The sequence below is a fragment of the Populus nigra genome, chromosome 5 (assembly GCF_951802175.1).
Source record: "Populus nigra chromosome 5, ddPopNigr1.1, whole genome shotgun sequence".
NCBI lineage: Eukaryota > Viridiplantae > Streptophyta > Magnoliopsida > Malpighiales > Salicaceae > Populus > Populus nigra.
In genome coordinates, this window is record NC_084856.1 from 13924073 (window position 1) to 13935642 (window position 11570).

General features: G+C 34.6%; 1 protein-coding gene across 2 annotated transcripts; it reads right to left on the minus strand.

The window, feature by feature from the left end:
- Window positions 1–933: 933 nt before the first annotated feature.
- Window positions 934–7827, minus strand: LOC133694022 (BEL1-like homeodomain protein 2). Of its 2 annotated transcripts, none has more exons than XM_062115438.1 (5): window positions 7423–7827; window positions 5716–7204; window positions 3843–4228; window positions 3121–3181; window positions 934–1652 (listed from the first exon to the last, which is right to left on the minus strand). In XM_062115438.1, the coding sequence occupies exons 2-5, from the start codon at window positions 7102–7104 to the stop codon at window positions 1008–1010; spliced, it is 2481 nt and encodes an 826-aa protein (XP_061971422.1). In that variant the 5' UTR covers window positions 7105–7204; window positions 7423–7827; the 3' UTR covers window positions 934–1007. The 2 variants fall into 2 exon arrangements, with proteins under 2 accessions (XP_061971422.1, XP_061971421.1); XM_062115437.1 differs by having other exon boundaries at window positions 5716–7201; window positions 7423–7792.
- Between the last annotated feature and the right edge of the window lie 3743 nt (window positions 7828–11570).

Genomic DNA, 11570 nt, shown 5'->3' on the forward strand with positions numbered 1-11570 from the left:
ACAAACAAAAATAAATAATGCAGTTTATTTTCTAACCAATACAATATAGTTATTCATAAACTCATATTTTGTAAGTTTTCTTAAAATTTTACTAAACTTCTACTGACATATATATATATATATATATATATATATATATATATATATATGTTCAGGATGATTGGTGCCTACTCTTATCTCAAATACACCGGATGTTTAAATTTCGATATAAGACCATAAAATGTAATTGAACACTCAATCTCTCCAACAATAGGCTAAAACTGAAAATCATTAGATGTGAAAAAAGTAGTTGAGATGGAACCGAGAGGAAAGAGACCCAACTTCAAAGAATATAGTGATGCGCTTAGAAATCAAGTTTAGCATCCGTCTCTATAGCCTCAACCAACAAGTATCAGTCACGAAATCAGTAGCTTTCATCACTACTCAATCATAGTACCCAGAAGAGTACATATCCTAGATAAATACAGCTCATCTCTAGGTTCTGTCATTATTAAAATATAATCTAATAATTTATATATGCACACAATTATGTATTATATATCCTTTTTCATCCATCTCTTGCAAACAAGGGACTGGAATTGCAATTATGTGTGGAAGAGAGAAAGGACAGTCATCTATATTCCTTTTTTTTGGATAATCATCGAGAGGAGTCATCTATATTCTTAAAGGGAAAAAAAAAGTCTGCCCACATTACCTTCCTCTCTGAAAATATATGACTTGATTGTTTTGTTATTCTAGTAAAACAAAAGGGTACAAAATCTTAACTTAAGACGTCCATAATTTTATTTTAAAAAAAAAGACTGAAAAATGCAAAACAATCTACTATACAATTACAATAGAATCCGTACAGCTAGCCAACTTCAATATGCTATACGTTTTGATCTCATTATGTGTTTCTTTCTTCTTAGAATGAAAGTAAAAAGAAGAAAGAAAGAAAGAAGGCAGAAAGTAAGATTATATTTTCTCTGAAATGTACTATATAAGAGTTTATGATTAATTGATTTTAATTAACAGCCTCCAAAATCTCTAACAGAGAAAGTAGGGCTCTTGTCAGGCACGTTTCCAGCATGGCGTAGCCCTAGAGTGAGAGACACATCTCCAGCAGTAGAGGTCCCAAACCTCATAAGTGTAGACCCAATGTGGTCAGCACCAGCATTGGCATTGCCGGATGTGGTCCCATAATCAGCTGTAACAATGCTGCCCTGGCGACATGTATCGTCAGCGAAGTCATGGAAGGGTTGTCCAGCATGTGGTTGCGGTGCGACCTCTGTGGTGGAGGTGATATTGGTAGGTGTAATAATGGTGGTGGAGGAGGTGGAGAGTTTAGCTTGGTTTTCCGAGAAACATTGTCTATTGATGGCAAGGAGTGAAGGGTCCTTTTCATTGGCATTGATTTCGGATCTTTTGCCTGATGGTATGGTTGTAGCTGTGGGGGCTGTTGTTGTGGCAGCTGGTGCTGATGATCCTGTCGTTGTTGTAGTAGGCGTTGGTGTTTGTGCAAGCCCACTATTGTTGTTGTTGCTGTTGCTGCTGGTTGGCTTCCTTTCTCTATCTTCTGCCCCTGGTTCCTCTTCTTTGGCTTCTTGCTGGTACATTTCTTCAACCATGGGTTTCCACAACCGAACCCTGGCATTAATGAACCAGTTTGACACCTAAACAGCGCATAGAGTGGTAGCATGGATTATAAACCTTCATTTAATTTAATTAACCACGTACAATATGATTAACGAAAGATTATAGCTACAAGGTCATATATATATATATATATATATATGATGCAAGCAAATCTTAGTTGCTAATTGGGATATCCTTTCGAGATAATTATAAAAAATAAAATAATAAAAGCTATAAAACACAGTAATATTATTATAACAGACATTAGTAGTGGAATTCACTTGACAGTGTCGATTGCCATGATTAATTCAAGAATACCTTACAATAAAAGCATCTAAATGTGTGTTTATTTCTATTCTCTTTCCAAGGGCACCTTTGGGATTTTGCTTGTCATGCAAATAATATAACAGGTACCTAACGGCAAAACAATTATAAGAAATTACAGTACACTTGATAATAAACTATACATGATGGTAAATTTAGAATGAGTTTGTTTTTGCATTAGAAGTTTACTTAAAAAAAGATTGTTTTTTTTATTGTTTTAAATTAATTTTTTATGATTTTAAATCGTTTTAATATATTTATATTAAAAGATAATTTTAAAATAATATTATTTTAATTTATTTCTAAACAAAAATACTTTCAAAAACAATTATATATATATTTTTCACAACTTCTCGCTAGAAGTTCAGTAACATATTCTTTAATTTCACGCAAGACAAGGAAAGAAAAAAAAAATCCGAAGGAAGAAGAGTCAAGTTGGAAACCCATCTTGACCTTAAATTTTGAGAGGAAAACAGATTAAATAGAAAAAAGAAATAAAATTTTATAGGGTTTAATCACAAGAGAAACAAGGAGATGCAGCTGCAATAAATACGTGATAGACAAGAAAACAGTAAGAAGGTTAAAAACCCACTTGCAGGTGGTAAAGAATAACATGCAAGTAAAAATCCCGACAAGTATACAAGAATTTTGTTCACTGTCTTTATGGTTCTTCTTCGCGTGGGTTGGATAATATGCGGTGTCATTTGTAGAGAGAGAGACATAGAAAGAGAATCAAAGATGCAAACTCTCATGTCTCATCTCGTGTACTTGTGTCTCTGCTCTTAAATAATAGTATCTCCCTAGAGTTTCTTCACTGATAATGTCCATTTCAGAATCTATGTCCCTCGACTCGACTTATAAAAGAATCCAAAGAAATCAATAAATTTAAAATATATGGAAAACACAAATTAAAAGAAAGAAAGAAAGAGGTGTACCAGAGAAAGTAAACCCTAAACCATGCAAACAAATCTACTCAACTCACTCATGGTCCCTTCTTGTTTTTTCTTTCTTTTTTTTTCCTCTCTAGAATAGAATCCCATTTTCATGTTACATGACAGTACCCTGCCCTGAAACACTCTCTTTCCCTCGTTCTTTCTCATCAGGTATATTTACTGTTATGCTGAAGAAGAGATAAAAAAGGTGTATACGTAGAGAAAGGGGAGGGGGGGGGGGTGCGCTAACCTGATTTCTCGATAAACCAGTCTGTCTAGCTAACAGATGCTTATCAGCATCGCTTGGATACCTGAGAAAGAGACCAGAAAATGACATCAGAGTCAACACATAAACCATATACACCAATGCTAGCTTTTCTTTGTGTACCATATAACACGAGGCGCGAGAATCAAGAGAAGAAAAGATGAGCAGTATTTGTAGCAGGCAGTAGTAGGGGTATCAGAGAAGTTTAGGGGGATACGTACAGCTGCTCTCATTGATCTCTCTTATTATTTTCTGTATAAATTGTGATTTTCACATAGAGAAAGAGAGAGAAAGGAAAAGGTAGTCAGTTAAATCAAACTTTAATAAAGTTTTTCTCTCTTTTTATTTCACACACTAGCTAATTTCTGAGGTCTGCAAATGGAGGAGGGAACTTAGGTACAAGGGGAAAAAGCAGTGGACAAATAGAAACCCTTCGGCAGCTTTTAGCTGACGAGACAACATCCAAGGACACTGCATTACTGTTCCTTTTAATCACATTATGGACAAAAAGCTAGAGAAAAAAACAAGGGAACTTGGATCTTGTGTTAGTATCTATCTAGTTAACTATATAATCAGAAAGTATCATTATATGATAAAAACTTTTACTCTACTACTAATAATAAGTACTGCATACACTTTGATTTTTCAACTTTCTTGATTGTGATAATTTTCTTGATTATAGTGAAGTTTAGGTAAAAGTAACGTACGGGTGGAGAAAATGCTCAAAAAGCCAGGCTCTTAGAATGTTGACAGATCGTTCAGGCAAGCCTCTTTGGGGTCTCCAAGCTTCTTGTTCCATCATGCCCATCTGGTTAAAGGCTCTTTGTTGTCTAAGACTTTGCTCTAATAACTTAAGCCTTGGTGTCTCTCCTTTTGTTATAGCTGAGGTCCCAGCACCATCTTTGTCTCCAAGTAGCTCACAGCTATGCTTCAATTGTGCTGATATTGCTTCTTTTAGACACCGAAAATGCCTTGACATTGCCTTCTGGGCAAGGGCAGTGTAAGGGACAGCCGCGCCGAAACCCATGATTAGATCAAATGAGTTCACTACCATTTGCATTTGCTCACAATAATGGTTGTACCTCTTATCCACCTGCAATAATATTGTACACCGACAAATTAAACATATAAATTCAAGGATTAATTTTCATCAATCCCAACATGACTTTATGTAAGAAATAAAAATAAAAAACAATTACGGCATGCATACGTATGAAAAGAATGCTATACCAAGTCCCATGAAGCAGACCCCTAAAACAAAACTCTAGGCTGTTTTCACTACCTCGTCATATTGCAAATATATTACAGTTGTGTATGTAAGGAGAAGTGGACATCATTAGAGGACTAAGTCATGTGACTTTATTTGATATATTCATGACAGTGTCATATCAATTGTTTAAGAGTTTATTAGCGTTATGTTTAAAATGTCTTTTCTCGAAAAATTATTAAAATTATATAGTTTTAGTTTTTAAAATTTATTTCTATCTAAAAACACTAAAAAAATTAATTTAAAACAAAAAAATCAAATTTTAATAAAAAAACAAGCTAAAACTCACTTGAAAACACCACAACACCTGTTTCAAAACCTTGTTTGCTTTGTTGCTTTCCTTTTTCTTTCCTTTTGAGCTAGAACTTCTGTAAGCTAGCTATTTTCTTAATAATACTATCAACTATTATCCAATAAAACACCACATGACAGGAGGGGTTAGAGTAGAGCAATAAAGACAATCAAGAATTTTACGACACCCAGGAAAATACACATATATTTGACAAGACTTGTGGTTCTTAAAGGAAACCCACGTAGCAGAGAAAGAGAAAGGAGAAGAATAAATGCATTAATCAAAGCTGGTACAGTGCTGAAATGATTGTTAATAGGAGCATAGAATATCCTTGGTGTTTCTTTCGTTACTGTCTTTCCCCCAAATACAGCCAATTGCCAGGCTTGCTTCTGTAATGCATAAACAAAACAAAAACGAAAGGAGAAAAGAAAAGGAAAACACCCCCTGCTGCCAAGGTCAACTAAGATAAAATATCAGTGCCTTTGTTTCTCTGCAGTATTTCTACGATGGGTACCACTCTTTTAGCTTCATAATAACTTCCCTTACGTAACATGGTGGATTATCAGTCGTCTTCCCAATCAGGAGGAACGTCGCTTCTTGCTGGACACAGATAGATACCCCTAATAATAGTAGACTTTCATGACTTTTGTTCTTTTTTTTACCTTACCACACCAACCAGAAACCTTAACACAAACCCAACACCATTCCAATCAATGTGTGAATACAAATTTCAGAAAATAAATAATATGATGACTAATCCAACTCTACCAACTAGATGATCTTATGTAACCCTATTGTATTGCACAAGGGTGAGCCGGCTTTTCTCTCCTTGGGATTTTTAAATAGTTTATAATATTGTTGAAAAGGCTTTCCGTAGTTTTCTGTTTGTCCGTGTGATTTAGAAAATCATTGATGCACTAAAATAAACATACCAAGAAAAAAAATAAAAATAAAAGGGTCTTGACTCTTGAGGGAGAGAGAAGGTATGGAAAGAAAAGGAGAGAGAGAAAGATTTACATGCCTCATCAAGCATGGACAACAGTTTGACCTTCTTTCTTTGATGCTCAATTCTATCAGCAGCTGACAAGGGAAGGGGATCTTTAGTTGAAGAAGAAGAGCCGCCGCCGCCGCAGGGATTGTTATTAGAACTAGGGTTTGTGTTTTGTCTACCAAATTTGCTTTTCTTGAACTGACCTCTTCCGACACTGCAAAACTCTTCTAACAACTCTTGTGCTGCTCTCACATACTTTGAATTCCTCAAAACATTCACCACTCCTAATGATGACCCAAAGCCAACATGAACTTGGTGGTGGTTTTGTCCCACTCCTCCTTGTAAATGTAATGCTTGATGGTGTTGGTGGCCTCCCAAATTCTTGTAAAATTGAGCAGAAGATGATCCACCAGCTCCTTGATTATAATACAATAACCCACCACTTCCCATCCTCAATTCTTCTGCTTTAGCTGCCTCTAAATGTTGCAAAGATGATGATAATGATAGAGAAAGTCCTTGCCCTTCAACAACACCACTAATTTCACTTGGATTATTGAGTGGAGCACCAGTATTGCCTCCTTCATGAGAACTATCAGGAACCCAAGTGAATTGTGGTGGAGATATAACATTTGTAGCACCAAAACCTCCTCCTGACACAGCAATATACCCTTGAAGAGAACTTGAAGGATTTGGTAACAACATGTGCAGTGTAGAAGAAGTTGAAGTAGGGGTTTGATGATGAGAAGGAGAAGGAGATTGTGGTGACCTGGGTTGTGATGGGTTCATTAAAAAAAGTTGCATGGCTGCAGCTGAATCTGCATTGATGCCTGAAATTTGATGCTGATGTTGAGCCAAACTGTCACGGTTACTATTACTCTTGGAATCACCTATCCCCAAACCTCCTACCACCATACTTTGCCTGTTGCTGCTGTTATACCAATCGTTGGTTGTTACCGGTTGTTGTTGTCGTGGCTGGGTCCGGTAATTAGAGTGTACAGGCTGATCCAACAAATCAACAGCCGCAGCTGGTCCACCAGCAGGAGGGAAATTGAACATTTCTGATAACATGCCGGCAGTTTCGTAGACCGGAAGGCCACTTGATTCTTCTTCTTCTTCTTCTTCAATACCTACTAATGCCGGTGGGGGTGGTTCATAGTCTGATTGGATTCTAAGCTTATCTCTGCGGATCTGTTGGGCTATATCATGTTGCTGCTGCTGCTGCTGTTGCTGTTGATTATGCTCTTGGAGAGATACGGAGGATCTGTCGAAACCACCATGGGAGAAGGAAAAAATACCTTGATGGTAATCTTGGGACATAGAATTATGATTTGAAGGATTGGACTTAATGTTTGGAGAGATTAACTGGTGAGTCTTTGAGTGAGGGAGAATTGGAGGGAATGGAGGTGTAGCTATTCCCATATCAGTATCTTGAAGATGATGATCATCATCTCTTCCAATTATCTTCTTAATTTATAGCACCCCCACCAACTTATTTTCTTTCTCTTGTCAATCAAATCTGCTACATGTAGAGACAAACAAGAAACAAGAAATTAACATTCTCTTAAGCTTAACATATCAAGAAATTAACATACTAAAAACCAACAAAGTGTAACTGAGAGGGAGAGAAAGAGCAACGAGTATCAAATTGGTCTTTGTTGGAGCTTTATTTGGTTAATCTTTCTCTTTATTTATATAAATATATCATACTAACACACACGCACGCACACAAGTAAGTACCTGTTGGAGTTTCAGAGTTTGAGAGGATAGAAAGCTCTCAGACATCGTATTCTCTTCTGTGGTATTGAAAGCTTGGTAAATTCATTTGTTTATCTCTCTCTCTCTCTCTCTCTCTCTCTCTCTCTCTCTCTCTATCTATCTAATCTCTATATGTGTAGCCATCTGTCTGTCGTCTCTTTCTTTCTCTTTCTCTCCTTTTCTTTCTCCTGGTTGCTCTTTAGCAGCACTTAGAGTTAGTGAGTGTAAAGAGAGAAAGAAAGAGGGAGAGGAAGAGGTGAAGCTTAGCAATAAAATAAAGAAAAAGAATGGAGGCTTAATAGACTGATATCTCTCTCTCTCTCAAAAAAAAAAAAAAAAAAGCAAGAAAAAAAAAAGAAAGAGGAAAGAAAGAGAGATCAAGAGGTCGCTATTGTTTCTTGCTTTTCTTTCTCTCCTTCTTCATCTCCTCTTTTTACTCATCAATATTTTATATTTATTAAATTTTTTTTTTGCTTTCTTGTAACAATATTCAATGTTTTTTTTTAATTTTTGTTTCCTCTGCATTTTGTCAACAGAAAAATAAAAACGAAGACAATAATTAACTACTAGATATAATTTAGAGAAAAGAAATACAATAAGTAAACAGAATCGAAACATATGCAAACAAAGACTTTATCAAGTTTATTGCAACTTGACTAATATGACCCTAAAAAACTTGGGGTTTTTAGGTTTTAAAAGTCAAGGGCATCTAAACTGACTTTTTCAATCAAGATTACAGCGTATTTCTTAAGTTGTGTCTCTGTGTGTGTGTGTGTAGTAAATTTGATGATATTTATTTCATTTATATGAACAAAATGATGTAGCCTATTTATGTCATTTTGTACACAGTCCTTCGGAAACCAACGCAAACTATGGAATAAAATAATGAAGATCGATGAGGTCAGTGCAAAGTCATCTCAACGATCCAAACTACCTCCATCCTTCGATTTGATTTCTATGACCACAATGCCCTATAGCTTTATGATTATTTGGAACCCACAGCAACACGGGTTGGTGAGGTCTAATCGGTGCATTTGGGATGCATATTTTTTTTCCATTAATAACACATAACCAAGCTAGCTATATATATATATATATATATATATAAGCAGCCATGGGAGGTAGAGAAAACATAAATACTAGTAATTAATATATACATGAGCAAATTAAAGGGAGATTTGATTTAGTTTTGTTAACAAGGAAAGGCTACACACAAGCAAGAAAGATGGTTTGCACATGCTGTAGGTTGGGCTCAAGGCAAGTTAGGTTTGTCTGTGGGGAGTATATGAAAAGCACATATAACAGCTTTGCGGTTTGGCAATGCCAAGATTGGCAATTTTGATCACCCTTTTCATTTCGCCCTTGATTTCCACATATATATATATATATATATATATATATATATATATATATATATATATATATATATACACGATTTTCTTTGTCTACTCCTTTTTATTTGTGATGCTTTTCCGTGCTTAGTTTAATTGCTTTCAATTTTCTTTTTCAGTATCATAATTAAAGGTGATTATTAGGGGTGAGCAAAAAAACCGAAAAACCAAAAAACCGAGAAAACTGGAAATAACCGAAAAAACCAAACCGTGAAAAAAAAACTGATTAAAATTTTAAAAAAACCAGCCGGTTCGGTTTGGTTTTATAAGCTTAAAACCGAACTGGACAGAAAAAATCGAGCCAAACCAAAAAAATCGAGTCAAACTAGAAAAAAACAGAGCTAAAACCAAAAAACCGAGCCAAACTGGTTTGAATCGATATTTGTCCTAAAAAACCGAACCGAAACTGGTCAGTTTGAATCGGTTTCAGTTTTTTTTTAAATTCGGTTTGGTTATTTTTTTTATAAGAACCGAATCGAACCGAAAATAATCACCCTTAGTGATTACAATGATAAAACATCCCAAAACTGTAAATCTTCAATTGTTGGATCGAATTTTTGAATCGTATACTACAAGTGGTAAGAAACTCTTTTTCCTTTGGAATATACTACTGGGAGTCCCTTACATAAATATTAATGTTGATGGGAATACTATATGCTTATAGGATATTTTTGTATGCGATCTTATATACAATATTAATGTCGATAAGATCAATCCTTATAATCAATATTAATGTTTGATTGACAAGTATATGATTTTTAGAGGACTTTTACACATTTAGGACATAGGGAGATGATGATCTTAAGTTTCCATCATTCCATGCTAAGGATAGTTTTGTGACCTAGAAAAAGGCTATTAAGGGTAGCTAATCATTTAGTGGGACCTAGAATGGTTCTAAACCAAGGGATGTTTGGTTTATCGTTTTCTTAGGCTCGATGATGTTTGAGCTTAGCGTATAGTTGATCCTAAAAAAGTTGTTTCTGACACCTTGTCGGACTTAAATGCTGTTAGGCCTGGTGTGTGGTTGAGCTTAAGAAAGTTGAGCCCATATGCTCTTGGGTCCAGCGTAGAGCTGAGCCCATGAAAGTTGGATCTAGCATCCCGCCAGAACTTGAGTTTGACTTCTATTGAGTATTTGTGCGCGTTGGATCCTTTTTTTTCTGAGCTTTTTTACCGGTGAGCCTTTTAAGCAAGTGGATTTAGTCCATAAGAGTTGATCTCTCACAATGACAAGAGTGTTTTTTACTCATTTTTTGCATATTAAAGTTTTATTCTTCTATGATCAAATCTTAAATAAAACATCAGCGTGGAACATTTGTTATATAAGAGATAAGGGATGTAACAATAAGAAACAATATATATATATATATATATATATAACTAGCAGCCAGTTTCATCTAATCATATCCCTCTTTATCAAAGAAAATAATACTTTAATCCCGTGTGGTAAATGAATGATTGATTATGACAATATCAAATGTGCTTATCTAGAATATCTCGACTACCCAAGTGGATTATCTAGCACAAGTTTTAATCATGACAAGCTAGCGACTGAAAGACATTTGTTTCCATCAACTCGAATCTATCTTTGTTAGTTCATTATAAATCACAAAGAAATGAGAAAGACGTACTACTAGCTTGAAACTTAATTTGACAATCCATATAGAAAAACTAGTTTTCATGGATCAAACAGTTTTCAAGACGCTATTTCAAATTGTGTAGACACCTGATCTCCAGTCCCTTATTTGAGATCGTGGGGCATTTTCCTTCAGATTTACATTTTGAGGATGAAAGGTTGCGAATCTTTTTCAATTTTGTTATCTACAAAGAGATAAACAGGTTGGCTAGCATGCCGCTTTGCCATGTGAGATTGCTCTTGATTGATGCGCTGCCATAAGCTAGACTTTTTGTTGGGATTTTGTTATCATATTTTTTCTTTGTTTTTCTCTCGGACCTAAAAACATTATCAATTTTGCAGACCAAAAATACTTAGAAGGCAGTATAAGAAATTAGAGATACTTGAGAAGGATTTTTATTGTGTACGAAGTTGGTATACTCCTTTTCCAACTTCATAATATATATGGATGCAAATTACTTGGTCGATATTATATGATAATTATTTTTTTTGGGTTGTGGAGAGTGCTACGTTGATTATCTATGTAGTTTTCTGAAACGATTAATTCATTTATTCAAGATTCTTCATTAACATTTAACCCTTTTAGTAATATAGTTTTGTCTGTAATTTCTACACATATATAGAAGACATTAGAATAAGATTTGTAAGATGATAAAAAGATTGTTATAAGAAAACAAATTAAGAGTTAAACCTCCCAAATATTTTTGATGAACATTTCACAAATTAAAAGGACAATGTCAAACCTCTTTAATTAATTACATATCACACATATAAATATAGAGGATATAGCAATAAATAGAAAAAAAAATCAAATAATACAAATACTTTATGTGTTATGCCGATGTCCATAAGTAAAGAGAGAAATATAGCAATAATTAGAACCAGTTAAATTTGAAGAACTCTCAAATCATAGTCTAAAATACTCCCAAAGCTAATATTACACAAAAAATTGCACCTTAAAAAATCCATAAAAATGAATTGAAATATATCTTTATAAGGAAATTTATCTTAATCCTAATGGATAACGAAATAGTCAGAATCTTAATCTTATTATGTTGATATTGTTTGAAAAAATTGATCCTCAGGTTTCCTTTGTCCAATAT